The sequence below is a fragment of the Monodon monoceros genome, unplaced genomic scaffold (genome assembly GCF_005190385.1).
Source record: "Monodon monoceros isolate NGI ecotype Baffin Bay Population unplaced genomic scaffold, NGI_Narwhal_1 Super_Scaffold_21, whole genome shotgun sequence".
Classification (NCBI taxonomy): domain Eukaryota; kingdom Metazoa; phylum Chordata; class Mammalia; order Artiodactyla; family Monodontidae; genus Monodon; species Monodon monoceros.
Window position 1 is genome coordinate 111,556,585 of NW_021703778.1, and position 19,260 is coordinate 111,575,844.

The 19,260-nt window shown below is 34.4% G+C and overlaps 1 protein-coding gene across 10 annotated transcripts in view; it reads right to left on the reverse strand.

Moving 5' to 3' along the window:
• Nucleotides 1-19,260, reverse strand: part of RALGAPA1 (Ral GTPase activating protein catalytic alpha subunit 1) — a 228,295-nt gene that overhangs the window by 40,295 nt on the left and 168,740 nt on the right. For all 10 annotated transcript variants that reach the window (XM_029237182.1, XM_029237176.1, XM_029237181.1 and 7 more), the window contains 2 exons: nucleotides 10,875-10,998; nucleotides 2,580-2,735 (listed from right to left, as the gene is read on the reverse strand). In XM_029237182.1, coding sequence (XP_029093015.1) covers nucleotides 2,580-2,735; nucleotides 10,875-10,998 — 280 coding nt within the window. The remainder of the gene's footprint in view (nucleotides 1-2,579; nucleotides 2,736-10,874; nucleotides 10,999-19,260) is intronic.

Sequence of the window (19,260 nt, forward strand, 5' to 3'; positions counted from 1 at the left end):
AGATATACCATGATACCACTAATAAGAAAGTGGGAATAGCTATACTAATTTTAGAAAGAGCACACTTCAGAGCAAGGAAAGTTATCAGGGATAAAGAGTGGCATAATCTAATGATTAAGAGGTCAGTATTCCAAGAAGACATAACCAATCCTTAAGGTGTATATGCCTAACAACAGAGTGCCAAAATATGTGAGGCAAAAACTGATAGAACTGCAAGGAAAATAAAAGAATCCACTATTATAGTTGGAGACTTTAATACCCCTCTCAGAAAAGAAGAGATCCAAGCAGGTAGAAAATTGGTAAGGATATAGTTGAACTCAACAGCTCCATCAATCAACTGAATATAACTGACATTCATAGACTATTTCATTCAACAATAGCAGATAACACATTCTTCCCAGACTCACATGGAACATTCACTATATAGACTACATCTGGGCCATAAAATACACCTTAAAAAATTAAAAAAAATAGAAATCATATGATGTCTGCTCTCAGACCATAATGGAATTAAACTAGAAATCAATAACAAAAAGATAGCTGGTAAAGCCCAAAATACTTGGAAATTGAACACCACAGCTCTATGTACCACATGGGTCAAAGAATTCTCATGAGAAAATAAAAAATATTTTGAACAAAGTGAAAATGAAAAAGTTCTGGAAATGGATACTTGTGATGGTTCTACAACACTGTAAATGTACTTTATACCAAAGAACTGTACATTTAAAAATGGTTAAAATGATAAATTTTGTTTTATATATATTTTTCCACAATAAAAAATTTTCTATACTTATAGATGAAATAAACTATTAGCGTTCAAGGTTTAATCCCTCAACATTCTCTAATAAATCCAGTACTTAAACATTTCACCATTTAAGGGTATAATTTTAATTAGAACTCAACCATTTAACAACTCTTAAATGGTGTTATCTCCAAAATTAATTTTGCTATGATAATGGATCGTTAAACATCCATTTCAGACTCTTCTTAAATAATTAAGGACAGACCTTTGTGACTGTTGTGAAGGAAATAAGAAACCTTACTTATTTGAGATATTTCTACAAAGGCTGCAGGAATAAAATTTCAAGTACCTTTTAACCATCAGGTTTAATATACTGAAGTAAAAATATCCTGATATGTTTCTTTAAAAAAAAATTTCAACAAAAAATGATATACTTTGTTCTGCTCTTATATTTGCAATTGAAAATACTATTAATTTTAGACTCTTTTGAAAAGGAAAAGAGGGTTTCCTTTTGCTCCGGGGTTTAAAAGTTGTATCCATGAAGCCATGAAAATGAAGATCACTGCCAAGTCCTAATGTTTAACATAATTTATCTTTTTGTACTATACTCATAATTGCCTCTAATTTGAGTATGGCTTATTTTCATACAAATTTAAAATGAGGTGATGGAAGAAAGTGCTTAATTGAAGTTTTAACGAAGTTTTACTCCAATCCAACTCTTCACCATTTTCTTGTCAGTATTCATGTCTCATTCTGTACTTCTAAAAACTACATGCCAAGATATTCTATAGCAAATCTGTTACTAAATATACTTACTTTCCTACACATCAATTACCTCCATCTTTACTACACATTCAAATCTAATCAGCATCCATATATTAGTTGTTCTAACCATTACTCATTTAGTAGGCAATTTCCAACAGTATTCTAAAATGTAAACAAAAGGCATCAAGGGTACTGAATCAGTCTTATAAAATATTTGAGAGGAATTCTGAAGTTCCTTTTCAAAAGAGTATAAGGATAACACTGTTTTCATAGGCTATTAATGAAGTATGAAGAGATTCGATATCAGGCAACATGATAACAGAGTACCAAGTAAAATGATCTATGATATTAAGTTGGTTACATTCAGTAGTAGTTTTTAGTAAATTGAGGAGTAGGAAGAAGAAGAGAAGATAAAGAAATGTTGGACAAGGTTTCACTTTAAAAAAATGTTTCTTCCTAAAAAAATTAAACATGGATTGAACACACACAACTTTATTCTGAGGTATGTCTGTGTCACTAGAGTGATTTTTGAATGCTGGTGCCGGCTACAGCAAAATGGTGGTGTAGGTTTTAAAAGACATGGGCCATCAAAACCATTCCACTATATCTCCCATAAATATTCTAAGGCAGTAAAGTCTATTTTAATGAATTAATGCTTATTTTATCTGCTATATTAGTTTTAGTTAAAATTTATGAGAGAGCACGTTATATTTTAAGTGATTTGTAATAATTTACATTTTAATTTTTTTCCTCTCCGTCAATCAATATAAACGTTATATCTCTCCGTGTGTGGGGTCTTGAATTATAATTTCACCAATCTGAACATTTATGGAAGTTTTTCAATTTGTCAGATGCCCATTTTCTTGAAGGCAAATGCTTTGTTAAGACTATAACTTTCAATCATATCATTAAGGAAAACAGAGTTTACTCTGCAACAATACTGTTTCTGAAGACACTACTGGGTGAAGAAAGGAGTACTCAGAAATAGTTCTTGATCAATTAGATGACTTGCTTACATATTTTATGTATTACTAAGATTTTAACTCTGAGCACTTTTTTTCTTAGCACTTACTTTTTTGGTCAAAGAGTCATCAGAATCAGAAGGCATTCTTGTTGATACGTGAAATATTACTTCAACTGTAGAGGTAGCAAAATATGGTGTGGTCAATCCAGTGCTTTTATTTCTTTGTAGTCCTCCCATGAAACCACAATGGTTTGTAAGATTTACCTAGAAGCAATGAAAAGACACATAATATTAATTAACTAAACAAAACTAAAAACCTCACTATGGAAAAAGACTCAAATTTCTCACTTTGCAAAAACATGAGGAATGAAGTCTTCTGCATGTTATCAACTATGGCTTGACCCAGAATTATTAGTTAGAACTATTCAAGTCACACTGGTAGATTTTCTTAGGTATTTGAGGGTCCCTAATTAGTAGGAACTAATTAGCAAAGAAATCAATCGCTGTACACTATGCATCTCTTGTTAGGCTACGAGGTGCTAAATGGTAAGGGCTGTGTGGGCCGCCGAGGGCAGAGAGTAAAAACCAAGTGGCAAAAATCAAGACTGGAAATGATTTGAGGATAAGTTAAAACAGTAATGTCACTTTGATAAAACGATTAATTGTGTCATATTTACTCATTGAAATTGGCTTCCTAATTATTAGTACCTATCATAGCCCAGAACAAAAATACAAAAATGTAGAACTTAACTACACTTCAAATGCATTAAAAAAAATACAAATTAATCTGTGCAAAGTCTTTTTCCTGATTATAAATATATTTACTATCAGGATTGTTGCACTGGACGATATCCCCTGGATTTGTGTGATGCAAAGAAGCCAGCAACTTGTGTTCATTGTAGAAAATCAAAGAAATATTGTAAAGAAAAAACAAAATATTGTAAAGAAAACAAAATTTAAACACTGCTTGTATTTATCCATTCAGAGAAACCAGTTATGCACCTGCTTGTAAAAAACAAAATATAAATATGTGAAAAAGTGGAAACCTATAAAAAGCAAATTTCTGCACTGTGTGAACTGAACACATCTCAACTATCAATATCAGTTACTAATGGCTGAATGTATGAATAACAAGTTAGTTTTTATGCCATTACTACAAGATTTCCTCAATCATTTATATTTTAAATTTATTTTTTAACTCAGTAATACATGCATACAATTAAAAGTTCAAAAGATACAGCAAAATTTTTCCTTCCATATCTCTCATCTCTAGCTACTCAGTTCCACTCCAAGAAAGCAATTTAAGTATGCTTGCAAAAATGTTCTCTATATACAATTAAATTTTTAAAGGTATGTATGCACATATACACATGTATGTATGTACACATGTGCACAAACAACACGGATACACAATGTTCTGCACCTTGCTTTTTTGCATTTAAAATACCTTGAAAAATACTCCTTATTATTAAGTAAAGAGCCTTCTCATTTTTTTTTTCATGGCTTCACATAAGTCCCTTTTCTTGATGTACAATAATTTAACTAGCGCTCTACTTGACGGATATTTAGGCTTTCCCAATCTTTTGCTATTACAGTCAATGCTACAATGAATAACACTGAACACATGTCATGCTGCATTTGTGAAAGCAGATCTGTAGGACAGATAGTCAAAAGTAGAAATGTAAGTCAAAGGGCATGTGCACATCTAATTTTGAAACTGACTACCAAATTGCTCTCCATAGATGGTACCAACAGTGCATGAGAGTGCCTGTTTCCCTCATATGCTCTCAAATATATTAACAAACTTTATGACCTTTGCTAATCTGTTATGTTAAAAAATGGTATCTTAGTGTACATTTTTGTTCTGTTTTGTTTTAGTGAGAAAGTTATTTACTTTCAGGTCAATTCTCTGATTATGTAAAGGAGAAAGTCTCAGTTTAGTGCTCCTTTGCTATAAATAATTCTGTAACACTTGCAGATCTCTATTTTTTAATTAAACGTTTTATCTGGAGGTAATTATAGATTTACACAGTTTTAAGAAATAATAAGGAGATTCTATGTACCCTTTACCCAGATTCCCCAATGCAATCACATTATAACCAGGATACTGATATTGACATGATTCAGAGACAACATTTTCATCACCACAAGGATCCCGTGTTGCCCTGTTACATGAGCAACACTCACTTCCGTCCTACCCTACCCTCCTTTTTAACCCCTGGCAATCACTAACCTGTTCTTTACTACTAAAACTGTCATTCCAAGAATGTTATATAAGTGGAATTATTTGGCATGTAACCTTTCCAAGCATTTGGAGATTTTGCCATTATCTTTCTGTTCATGATTTCAAGTTTGATCCTACTGTATATGGAGACAACACTGTATGATTTAAATGCTTTTAAACTTGCTGAAGTTTGTTTTAATGGCCCATGTATGGCATATCTTGGTGTATGTTCCATGGGCACTTGAAAATAATATGTATTATGGTATTGGTGGGTGGAGTGTTCTATAAATGGCAATTAGATCCTGTTGGTTGTTGGTGGTGTTGAGTCCTTCTATATACTTGCTGATTTTCTGTCTACTTCTCTCAGTTGTTGAGAGAGGGGTGAAATCTCCATTTATAATTGTGAATTTATCTATTTCTTCTTTCAGTTCTATCAGCTTTGCTTCAGATATTTTGCAGTTCTGTTGTTTGCTGCACACACATTTAGGATTGTTAAGTCTTCTTAGTGGACTGACCCTTTTATCACTGTTATATAATGTCCCCTCATCTCTGGTAGTTTTCTTTGCTCTGAAGCCTACCTTATCTAATATTAATTCAGCCACTCTGGTGTTCCTTTGATTAAGGTTTGCACAATATAATTTTTTCTATCCATGTACTTTCTACCAGCCTATATTGTTATATTTGAAGTGAGTTTCTTTTACAAAGCATATAGGTGAGTCATGTTTATTTATTATTATTTTTTTTTGCGGTACGCAGGCCTCTCCCTGCTGTGGCCTCTCCTGTTGCGGAGCACAGGCTCCGGACGCGCAGGCTCAGCGGCCATGGCTCACAGGCCTAGCCGCTCCGCGGCATGTGGGATCTTCCCAGACCAGGGCACAAACCCATGTCCCCCGCCTCGGCAGGCAGACTCTCAACCACTGCGCCACCAGGGAAGCCCTGAGTCACGTTTTTTAATCCACTCTGCCAATTTATTTTTATTTTTTAATAATTATTTATTTATTTATTTTTGGCTATGTTGGGTCTTCATTGCTGCATGTGGGCTTTCTCTAGTTGCGGCGAGCGGGGGCTACTCTTCGCGGTGGTACGTGGGCTTCTCATTGCGGTGGCTTCTCTTGTTGTGGAGCACGGGCTCTAGGTGCATGGGCTTCGGTAGTTGTGGCTCGCGGGCTCCACAGCACAGGCTCAGTAGTTGTGGCACACGGGCTTAGTTGCTCCGTGGCATGTGGATCTTCCCGGCCCAGGGCTTGAACCTGTGTCCCCTGCATTGGCAGGCAGATTCTTAACCACTGCGCCACCAGGGAAGCCCCACTCTGCCAATTTTTAATTGGTATATTTACATCATTCATATTTCCTGTAATGACTAATACGTTAGAGCTTAAGCTCACCATTTTATTTTTTGTTTTCTGTTTATTTTCTGTTTTATTTTTCTTGCCCTCTATGGATTACTTGAACATATTCTAGAATTCCATTTTTATTTATCATTTTTTGAGTGTACTTTTGTTATATGTTTTTTACTGGTTGTTCTTGGTATTATACTATATGTACATACCTTATCACGGTCTACTGATGTTGACATTTTACCAGTTTGAGGGAAATATAGAAACCCTACCTCACTTTATGTCCTTTTACCCTCCCTTGTTTGTAATATAATGTAATATAATGAATATTTTCATGGCATTACATTTATTTATTTATTTTTTTGCAGCATGTGGGATCTTAGTTCCCTGACCAAGGATCGAACCCGTGCTCCCAGTATTGGGAGCGTGGAGTCTTAACCACTGGACTGCCAGGGAAGTCCCTGTCATTACATTTAGAAACACATCAGGCAGTAAAATAATTTTTGCATCAACCATCAAACATAATTAAGAAAACTCAAGAGGAGAAGTAAATTTAGTGTATTTACCCATATTTTTTCTTGCCATGCTCTTTCTTCCTGATGTTCCAAAGTTCCTTCTATCATCTCATTTCTGTTAACAGAACTTCTGTCAGTGGTTCTTTTAGGGCAGGTCTGCTGGCAACAAATTCTCTAAGTTTTCCTTCATCTGAGAATGTTGTGCTTCATTCCTTAGCTAACTATAGGATTCTGGGTTGACAGTTTTTTTCTTTTAACATTTGAAAAATATTACCTCCTCTGGCCACCGCAGTTTCTGATGAGAAATTCACTATCATTCTAATTGTACCCATATAGATAGGTACAAGTTTCCTCTGGATACTTTCGAAATTTTTTTGCCTTTAGTTTTCAGAAGTTTAATTATGATGTGTCTTAGTATGGATCTCCTTCCATATATCCTATTTGGTTTTCACCAGGTTCTTCAATCTGTAGCTTTATTAGCTTTATTTTTCTTGCCAAATTTGGGAAGTTTTCAACATTATCTCTCAAAGTAGTTTTCAGACCCAACCTCTTTCTCCTCTCCTTCTGGGACTCACAATAACAGGAGTGTTAGATTTTTTGTCATAGCCCCACAGGTCTGTTCATTGCTCTGTTCACCATCTTTATGTCTATTCTCTCTCTGCTGTTCAGATTAACTTTTACTGTTCTATGCTCCAATTTACTAATTCTTTCTGTACCCTCATCTCCACCTGACTCTGTTGCTGGGCCAATCTACTGAGTTTTTTATTTCAGTTATTATATTTTCAATTCTAAAATTTCCATTTAGTTCTTTGTATCTTGTATTTCTTTGCACAGACTTTCTATTTTTCATTTGTTTCAACTGTGTTCCTAACTGCTTGTTGAAGCATTTCTAATATAGTCACTTTAAAATCTTTGTCATCTTGGTGTTGGCATCTATTGCCTTCTTTTCATTCAGTTTGAGAACTTCCTGGTCTTTGGTATGAGTTTTGGTTGAAGCCTGGACATTTTCATATTATGAGACCATGAATCTTATTTAAACCTACTGTTTTAGTTGGCTGTTTTGCAACACAGCTCTGGAGAAGCGGGGGCTTTCAGCCTCATTATGGCCAGGTGGAGGTAGGAGTTCTGACTTCCTATGTGGTATCCACTGACACAGCAGTGGAGGTGGTCTCATTATCACTGGGTGATGGTGAAAGGCCTAATTCTCCACTAGACCTCCTCTGACTCCAGTGTAGAGGGGGAGAGGCACCTCATTATGCCTGGGTGGGGCCGAAATTCCAGGTTCCTCATGCAGTATCCACTGACACTGTGGTGTTAGACATGGATGGGGGACTTGTTACCAGTTGGCAGAGATGAAACTCTTAGCTTTCTATTTGGTCTTCTCTGATACTATCTTACTCCAGGGTGATGTTCAGGATGCCTCATTATAGTCATTTATTTATTGACTGACTGATTTTTGGCTGCGTTGGGTCTTCACTGCTGCACGCAGGCTTTCTCTAGTTGCAGTGAGCGGGCTTCTCATTGCAGTGGCTTCTCTTGTTGCGGAGCATGGGCTCTAGGCACGTGGGCTCAGTAGCTGTGGCTCGCAGGCTCTAGAGCACAGGCTCAGTAGTTGTGTTGCACAGGCTTAGTTGCTCCGCGGCACGTGGGATCTTCCCAAACCAGGGCTTGAACCCGTGTCCCCTGCACTGGCAGGTGGATTCTTAACCACTGTGCTACCAGGGAATTCCCCTCATTATAGTCTTGTAAGGGTAGAAGTCTAGGCTTCCTAACCCACTTTTGTTGTCAGAGGTGGGGATGAGGGTCACAGTATTTTCTGTGGTGTTTGGTTGGCATAGAGCAGTTACTGTTTAAATGTTTTCTGTCTTTCCAGGTTGCTCCTTTCCTGATCCTTTGGTTAGAAAGAGTAGGCTTTTGTTGGTTTTTTTTTTGTCCTGTGCTTGTTGATATTTCTAGGTTGCTGGCTTCTTCAACTCCAAGTCCAAGATATATGAGGCAAAAAGAAAACCTGAGAACTCACCATCATGTCATTCCTTGGTCCTGAAGTCCTGTTGGTCTATCTTCTTTTCTCCAACGAACCCGTGTCCCCTGCATTGGCAGGCAGATTCTCAACCACTGCGCCACCAGGGAAGCCCTTGCCTGACTTTTTGATTCTAGCCAACCTAATGGGTGTGAAGTGGTATCTCACTGTGATTTTGATTTCCATTTCTCTGATAATGATGTCAAACATTTTTTCATGTACTTACTGATCACCTGTATATCTTCTTTGGAAAAATGCTTATTCCGGTCCTTTAGCCATTTTTAAATTGGGTTGCCTTCTAATTATTGTTTTGGTGAGTTCTTTGTATATTTTAGATACAAGTCCCTTATCACATATATGACTTGCAATTATTTTCTCCAGTTCTGTGGGTTATCTTTTCACTTTGTTAATGGTGCCCTTTGATGCACAAAAGTTTAAATTTTGATGAAGTCCAATTTAGTTATTTTCCTTTGTTGCTCATGTTTTAGTGTCATATCTAAGAATACCTTTTATTTGTTAGTTATGTCTCAATAAAGCTGGAAAAAAAGAATCCACTGCCAAATTCAAGGTCATAAAGATTTACCCCTATATAGTCTTCTAAGAATTTTACAGTTTTAGCTCTTACATTTAGGTCTTTGATCCATTTTGAGTTAATTTTTGTATACAGTGTGAGGTAAGATTCCAACTTCATTCTTTTGCTTGCAGCTATCCAGCTACTCCAACACCATCTGTTGAAAGGACTTTCTCCACTGGATGGTCTTGGCACCCTTGTTGAAAATCAGCTGACAACAGACGTGTGGGTTTATTTCTGGAATCTCAATTCTATTTCATTAATTGATATATGTATCCTTAGAGCAAGTAACTTGCTGTTTGATTAGAGCTGCTTTGTACTAAGTTTTGAAATCAGGAAGTGTGAGTACTCCTAATTTGTTCTTTTTCAAATGTCCCTTGCTTTTACTAATACTTTTCTAGTTTGTTTTTTTAACAGGACATATATTTATAACATTTCTTTACACTTTCCAAACCACTTTCACATACATAATCTCAAATGAACTTCATATTATATATCTGTTGGGTAAAAAAGCACACTGCTTTTCACAAATAAGCAAAAGGCCAAGAGAACTCAAGTAACTCAGTGAAATAGCAGGTTAGATCAGCTATAAAAATATATGTTGAATGCTAAAGGTTTATGCATTGGACACTGTGCAAGGACTGGGATTTAAAAAGAAAAAGCAGGAAGATGAAAGAGCCTGCCCTCTAGGAACTTACAGTCTAGTGTAGTGGTCTTCAATAATTTTGCTCATGTACTATCTATAAGAATATTGAGAAACTATGTATTAAATTGACAACTACGATGAAAATTGTCATCATAAGTTTAAGCTGTTACAAAAGATACAATTTCCAGTATACTGTATGTTATATCTATATACTTTAAATATATTTTCATCAAAATCTTAGAGCACAAATTTGGCTGATACAATATATATAAAATGTCTGCTATTAATGACAAATCAATCAGCCACATCAAATTCACTTTCTGTTAGAACATGTCTGACTCATAATTTTACAATTTAAATAAACATACTAATACAAATCTCTATGACAAACACCTCACTTCTGAATTATAATTCTAAGATAGACAGATTTGGTTCAGGAACTTCAACATGAGTTGGTTGCCGGGTTGTTGGTTGCCGGGATGACAAAAAATACAGCACCTTTCAATACTTCCTGCTTTGCCATTAGAGACACTCTCTCTCAGGAACATGCCCTCTTGAATGAACTGTCCCTTTTTTGGGGCCAAACCTTCCAGGGCAATGCAGGATTCAGGTGAGTAATAGGTATGCCTTACTTTTACAAAGATGAAGAACAGAAAAGGAGAGGCAAGAGACTGTAGAAGGGTTCTCCGGAATTAATTGTAGTAAAGTTGAGGATCTAGGAAACTTATCTCCTCAAAACTAACCTAGCCAACATGCCCCCTAGAATCCTTGGGATAGCCCTAGGATATTCATATCTTCGTTTGAAGATCACTAGTCCAGCGGTCACAACTGTGAGGAAAATCCAGATCTTTTAAGTCTAGGAGTTTAGCACACTCTGACAATACAGTGAATGATAAAACAGTCAAAAACCTTCCTAAGTCCCAACTGCTGCTGTCTTTGTAGATGAGATATAAGGCAGAAACAATATCAAACCCATTGTTATGTTGTTGAGTCTCCAAAAATAATGCTTCCAAAATAAGCTAGAAAGAAAAAGAAAACCATTGCTTCCAAATAGAAATAAAATGATATTTGTATAATTTAAAAACAATACCTCCCAACCAAGACCAGCTACAAAATCTTCATATGCTTGACTTCCTCCTGTATTGGTGAGAATGGAATGTTTGTCTTCTTGTCCTTCAGCAACATAAAATACTGCAATCTTGTGTGTCTCTCGGCTATAAAACAAAAGATTTCACCATTCACTTAATCATTAATTTATCCGTTCATTCATCCAATAATTAACTTCTAAATATGTGGCAATAAAAAGATGAAAATGAATTAAACCTTATAATCTACTAAGGGAGACAAGTAATTATAAGTAAAAAATTATAAAAGTTACAAAATTGCACTCAGAACAGAAGAAAAGGATGATTACTTCTGACTGAGAAACAGAGAGAAACTTAAAGGAGAAGGTAATATTAAGCTGGGTGAAGGTAAGTAAGATTTGACAAATGAAGGAGAGAAAGTATCAGGAAAGACACACAGGTGTGAATGCACAAAGCATCTGAAGAGCTGCCTGTTGTGCAATGTGTGGCTGAATCCCAGAGTTAAAGGGACTGTGTTTTAGAAATAAAATTAAGTAGGAGTACAGAGATGAGTGAGAAATGATCCATTTCTCCAAAGTACTTATAAGAAATGTATACACAAATATTATAAAAGTGTATGGAGTAACTGACAAGTTCTTAGATATTTTAGTTTTAGTTCTCCCTAAAATTACAAATGCTCATAAAAGCAAATTTCTTGTATGAAATTTGGCTTTCCAAGCTAACTAGAAAATAAACAATGACCCAAGCAAACAGCAACCGCCAACGTACTTTTGATTCAAAGACACAAAGTAGAAAGTAAAAGAAATAGAAGAAGATGCTATGCAAATAGTAACCAAGAGGGCCAGCATAGCTATACTAATATTAAACTTTTACATAAAAATGTTATAGGGAGTTCACAGAGAGACATCCTGGGGTGGAGTGGGGGGTTGGTTTGGGTGGGTGGGGTTCCTTTTTCCTTTCTGTGTATGTCATTAATCTGACAATTCTCCCTCCTCCCCACTGGCCTGTCCCCATTCCTCGTATTTGTATGGTTCAAGCACTAAAGACACTCATTTCAGGAAAAAAAAAGTTATAAAAGATAAAGATATATTTCATAATGTTAAAGGTCCTTATAACAGGAAGATATGAAAATTAAAAACATATGCACCCAACAACAGAGCTTCAAAATACATGAAGCAAAATCAGACAGAAATGAAGGCAGAAATAGCTATTTCTGTAATCATAGCTGGAGACTTCAATACCTCACTTTCAATAATGGACAAACAACTAAGAGAATATCAACAAGGAAACAGAAGACTTGAATAATAGTATAAAATACCTAAAGAACACTCCACCCAACAGTAGCAGAAAAACACATTCTCCTCAAGGAAACCTGGATTATCTTTCAGGATAGACCATATGGTAGGCCACAGAACAAGCCTCAATACATTTGAAATAACTGAAACCAAGCAAAGTATGTTTTCTAATCATAATAGAATAAAATTAGAAATCAATAAAAGAAGAAAATTTACAAATATGTAGAAATGAAAAGATATACTCCTAAATAAGTGATGGGTCAAAGAATAAATCTCAAGGGAAATTAGAAAAAAATCCTTAGAGATGAATGAAAATGAAAATATAATACAACAAAACTGATGGCATGCAGGTAAAGCAGGGCTCATTGGTAAATTTATGCACATAAATGCCTATATTAAAAAAAAGAAAAAGATCTCACATCAAAAACTAAACCTTCCACCTTAAGAAACTAGAAAAAGAAGAACAACTAAACTCAAAGCAAGCAGAAAGAGGACAATAATAAAGACTAGTGTGGAAATAAATGAAACACAAGAGAAAAATTTTAAATTGCTTCTTTGAGATGTTAAACAAAATCAACCTATAGCCAGAATGAGCAAGAAAAAAATACTCAATTTACTAAAATCAGGAATGAAAGGAGAGACATCACTACATACCTTATAGAAACAAAAAGGATTATTAAGGAATACTATCAACAATTGTATGCCCAAAATCAGATAGTTAGATTAAATGGACAAATTCTTAGAAAGACACAAACTATTAAAACCAACTCAAGGGAAAATAGGATATCAGAATAGTTCAATAACAACTAAAGAAACTGAAATAGTATTCTGATTGAAAAGGAAGTAGTAAAACTACTTCCACTTGCAGATGAGATGACTCTGTGTATAGAAAATCCCAAGGAATCCACTAAAAAGCTATTAGAGCTAATAAATGACTTCAGAAAGGATTCAGGATATAATATCAACATAAGAAAATCAACTGTATTTTTATAAACTAACATGAACAATCTAAAAACAAAATTAAGAAAGCTATTTCTTTTATAATAGCATCAAAAATAATAAAAATACTCAGGTATATATTTAACACAAGTACACAACTGATACTCTGAAAGCTACATTGTTGAAAAAAATTAAAGATCTTAAAAAAAATACCACATTCATGGACTGAAAAACTTAATATTGTTAAGATAATATTTCCTAAATTGATCTACACATTTAATGCAAGTGCTGTCAAAGTCCCAGCTCCCTTTTTTTGTAGAAATTGATAAGCTGATCCTAAAATTCACAGGAAAATGCAAAAAATCGCAAATAGTCAAAATAATCTTGAAAAAGAAGAACAAAGTCAGAGGACTCATAATTCCCAATTTTAAAACCTACTACAAAACTACAGCACTCAATGGACTGTGGTACTACCACAGCAGAAACATATAGCTCTATATGGAATAGAATCTTGGGTCCTGAAATAAACCTTTATGTTTATCATCAATTGCTTTTTGCAACAGTACCAAGCCAATTCAATGGGGAAAAAAATAGTGTTTTCAGCAAACGGTGCTGAGGGAACTGGATATCTACAATGCAGTTGTAGATATCCAATGAAGTTGGATTCTTACCTCATACTATATACAGAAATTAAATTTAAAAGCATCATAGACCTAAAAATAAGGTCTAAAACTATGAAAGTCTCATAAAGAAGTTTACACAACTATAAAATGTCCGTGTAAAAGCTACATGAATGTTCACAGTAGCATTATTCATAAGAGCCGGAAAGTGAAACTAATGCAAATGTCCATCAAGAGATGAATGGATAAACAAAATATAGGATATTCACACAATGGAATATTATTCAGAAATAAGAAGAAATGAAGTGCTGACACATGCTGCAACATGGATGAATTTTGAAAACACTGTGCTAAGAAGCCTGCCACAAAAGACCACATATGTTTGATTGCTATTACATGAAATATCCAGAATAGGCAAATCTATAGAGACAGAAAGTAGATTAGTGTTGTCCAGAGATGGGGAGTAGGGGGTGATGTTTGGGGGTAATAGAGAGTGACTGGTAATGGGTATGAGGTTTCTTTTTGAAGGAAATATTCTAAAATTAGATTGCTGTTATAGTTGTCTGTGAATATACTAAAAACATGTACACTTTAAATGAGTGAATCTTATGGTATGTGAATTACATCTCAATAAAGCTGTTAGAATTTAAGTTGGAAGTATGACCTACTATGTGTAAATTCTGATCCTGGCAGAAAGGGGACCTCTGTGTTCTCAATTTCCTAGGTGAAGGGCTATCAGCTAGAACTCATAAATCACAATTTATAAAATTGAGAAGAGTTGCATAGAAATGTTCACCTAATACTATATAAATCAAAAAGAGAAATACATGAGCCATATAGGAAAAACTAGAAAATAAATCTTTAAAATGCAAAAGTAAAAATGAAATCACCTTTATATTATCTGTCCTTTTTAAAATTTGAAAAAGCAGAGTTTAGCTGCTCTTTTATATCAAATTTTAATTTTTCAGCATTCCTTTTTATTTTTCTGCTTACTAACTACTTCTACTAAATGCTTGGTATATATTGATTGCCATTAGATTAGTATGTACCACAATAGTGAATGAGGTAAAAAGATTAGAAAAAATGAGATTACTGAACTTGCAGCCATAAATATTCTACAATATGTCCAGTACTGGCAAAATATTATGAGCTTACTACTGGAAAGTTCAAAGTGAAATATGCTAAGTTATAAGCACTTCTGATTCCCTGTATATACACTGCAATAGAAATAATAATACAAATAATTTGGAGATTTGAAATTTAAAAATCTGATGGTTCAACCATGAGGAATAGGAATCAGTTAATCTAGTCAAAGAAAACAAAGGATCTATAAATGGTCTGGAGAGATAAGACTATAAAGAAAGTAACTTTTCATTTTCTTCCGCCCTAATCCTCCAGACAAGTAATCAGGTTTGTTTCCAGGTTCTTGGCTTAAGAAGAAGCTCAAAGTTGCCTTACTGTCACATAATTAGAATGAATTTTTACCTGAACCCAATATGTTAGAAAAAGAAAGGAAACTTGTTTTCATTATTTAATTTGTTTAAAAAAGCAAAATAAATGTCATGTGTTCATGTGGTGTACAATATCAGAAAGAAAACCTATGCTGTCTCAAGGAAGATGTCCTTCATATATTCCAGGTACATATGAGAATGGAAGTAGTTTAGCAGGAGCCAAGAAGTAGAAAAGCATAAGGTAATGTAAAGAAACCATGAATAGCCAAGACTGGCTGGTATGGCCTGAGTTCTAGACTAAGGAGTCTGGTCAGGCACTGGGAAGTCACTAAGGAATAAAATAAAAATTTTACTTTAGAAAAATTATTCTCGTGGTGAATATTGTCTAGACGGTGAAGAGTTAGAAGATGAGAGAGTTGTTTTAACTCTCTCCGAAAGAAGTAATAAGGACATGAATCAAGAAGTTGGGAGCAGGAAAAGCAAAGAAGAGATAGAAATGAGAAATAATAAGAAAAAAGGACTGACATAATGATAAACACTAAGGGCAAGGGAAAGGAAATGGTCAAGTGTGGGTGACACTGAAATGGTACTTCTAAATATAATGGAGAAAATTAGGAGGAGGATGTTACTTGGGAAAGAACTGATGACCTGGAAACAGAAGTAAGGAGGCAGGGAAAAAATTGTAATAAGCAGCTACAAAATCATGACTGAGAATTAAGAGATAGGAGTACATGTGCAGAAAAGAATGGGGTTGAGAAGATATGAGAGATATCCCAGTGAGAAGGAAAACTATGTTAGGGGAGAAGGCAGCAGAAAATGAGCCAGTGAAGACAAACTAGAAATAACTAGTTTAGCAGGAGCCAAGTAGAAAAATATTAGGTAATGTAAAGAAACCATAAATAGCCAAGATTGGCTGGTATGGCCTGAGTTCTAGACTAAAGAGTTTGGTCAGCCATTTGGAAGTCACTAAAGAATAAAATAAAAATTTTACTTTAGACAGTTTTACTTTAGAACAAAGTAATTTAACATGACTTTAGAAGCCAGGGGAAAAGAACATTTTAAAGAGAGAACAGACAACAGTACTGAACTTTTAGGGGATATAATACTCAGGAGTTTTTAGGGCAGAAACTATTCTGTATTATATTGTAATGAGTATACATGTCATTATACATTTGTTAAAACTCATACAATGTACAACGCCAAGAGTGAATCTAATATAAACTTCAGTTAATAATAATATATCAATATTGGCTCATCAATTTTAACAAATGTACCATACTGATACAAGATAAAAATAATAGGGGTAACTATGTATAGGGGGAAAGAGGGTATGTAGGAATGCTCTGTATTTTGCAATTGATTATCTTGTAAATCTAAAACAGCTGTAATTTTTTAAGTGCCTATTAAATTAATTGAATTTAATTAATTAGATCAATCAAGAAGGCTGAAGAGGATGGAGAAAACTTTAGACATGGTGGTCAGGATACCAACCTTCAAAAGGATAGTTTCAGTAAAACAGTAGAGGTCTGAGAACACATGGTGAGCAAGACAGCAAAAGAGGTATGATTTGTGCCCCCAATGACTTTGCTATCATCTAGTACCAAAGATAAATTATTATGGGGAAGAATTAGGATATGAGAACTCAGGGACTACTTAGAGGGTTTTAATTTTATAACTGTCTTGGAAAGAATATCTAAGAAATAATAATAATATTAATACAGTGTGATAAATACTATGACAGGAGAGTGTTATTGGGATCTCTGAAAGCCCATGGAAGGATATCCAAACATAGGGTGGAAGGAACTGGGGAGGAAGGTAAGGGGTTAGCGGTAGCTTAGGGAAAGGCTTTTCAGAAAAAATGATGTTTAAGCTGAGACTAAAACAATGGACAGGATCTACACTCAGAAAAAATTTAGAGCATAAGACTATTTCATTGTTAAATAATAAAGAATAAAACTCAGACAGATAACATTCAATTCTAGAAGAAAAAGAAAAATATAAAGCTTATAAACAAGAAATAACAGTAATTAAAGAGTTAAAAAACAGAACATAATAGAATATGATAAATGAGAAACTGTTTCTCTGAAAAGATTAAGTCGATTATTTGCATCCAGAGAAAAAAGGCCCACTGTAATGGTGGTGCATAATTCACTTACAAATATAGCTTAAAAGTTAAAAATCATTTTAAAAGAAACCATAATTACAATAATTTGTTATTTAATACAAAAAAGATGGAAATTGTAACACCAATAACCTAAAATGTGAGGGAAGAAGTAAAAGTATAAAGGTTCTGTATGCTGTATATAAAGCAAATACTAATAGAAAAGGAAATAAACAGCAATACAGTAATAGTTGGGGGTTTTAATATCCCACTCTCAATAATGGACAGATTATCCAGACAGAGACTGAAAAAGGAAACAGTGGATTTGAACAACACTATATACCTAACATACACAGAACATTCTGTCCAACAGCAGCAGAATATACACTCTTTTCAAGTGCACATGGAACATTTTCTAGGATAGATAATGTGTCAGGATGCAAAACAAGTCTCAACAAATTCAAGAAGCTAGAAATTATATCAAGCATCTTTTCCAAACACAATGGAACTAAAGTAGAAATCAATAACAAGAGAAGAGTCAGAAAGTTCACAGACACATAGAAATTAAACAACACACTCCTGAACAGCCGATGGATGAAAGAAGAAATCAAAAGGGAAATTTAAAAAAGATCTTGAGACAAACAAATATAGAAATACACACTGAAAGTGTGAAGTATAGCAAGTTCCAAGAGGTAAGTTTGTAATGATAAACACGTACATTAAGAAAAAGAAAGATCTCAAATAAACAGCTTAACTTTATACCTAAAGGAACTAGAAAAAGTAGAATAAACTAATCCCAAAGTTAGCAGAAAAGGGGAAATAATAAAGATTAGAGCATAAATAAATAAAATAGAGAATAGGAAAATAGAAAATATGAAGCAAACCAACAGTTGGTTCTTTGAAAAGATAAACCAATTGAGAAATAAATGGTATTGGGAAAACTGGACATTCACATGCAAAAGAATTAAACTGGACCCTTGTCTTACACCACTCACAAAAATTAACTTGAAATGGATTAAAGACTTAAATCTAAGACCTGAAACCATAAAACTCTTAAAATGAAAATAAAGGGTAAGCTCTTGGACATTGGTCTTGTCTATGATTTTATGGATATAACACCCAAAGCTCAAGCAACAAAAGCAAAACGAAAACAAAAACAAAAATAAACAAGTGGGATCACATCAAACTAAAAAGCTGCACAGCAAAAGAAAGGATAAACAAAATGAAAAGGTAACTGACAGAGTGGAAGAAAATATTTGCAAATTACATTTCTGATAATGTAAGAAACTCATACACCTCAATTGCAATAAAACACTTATAATACAATTAAAAAATGGGCAAAGGACATGAATAGACGTTTTTCTAAAAATGATATTCAAATGGCCAAGAAGTACATGAAAAAGTACTTAACATCACTAGTCATCAGGAAAATGGAAATGAAAAACCACACTGCAATATCACCTCACACCCAGTAGAATGGCTATTATCAAAAAGACAAGCGATAAGTGTTGGAGAGGATGTGGAGAAAAGGTAACCCTCGTGCACTGTTGGTGGGAATGTAAACTGGTGCAGTCAACTCTGTAAAAAGTATGGAGGGTCCTCAAAAAATTAAAAATAGAACTACCACGTGATCTGGCAATCTCACTTCTGGGAATAAATCCAAAGGAAATGAAAATACTAACTGGAAAAGATATCTGCACCCCTGTGTTCACAGAAGCATTATTTACAATAGCCAAGGTATGGAAACAATCTAAGTGTCCACCGATGGATGAATGGATTAAGAAAATGTGGTATTTACAATGGGATTCAACCATAAAAAAGAAGGAAATCCTGGCATTTGTGACAACATGATTGAACCCTGAGGGCATGATGCTAAGAGAAATAAGTCAGACAGAGAAAGACAAATATTGCATGTTCTCACTTATATGTGAAATCTAAAAAATCTAGATTCACAGAAACTGAGATCAGATTGGGCGGAGGATGGG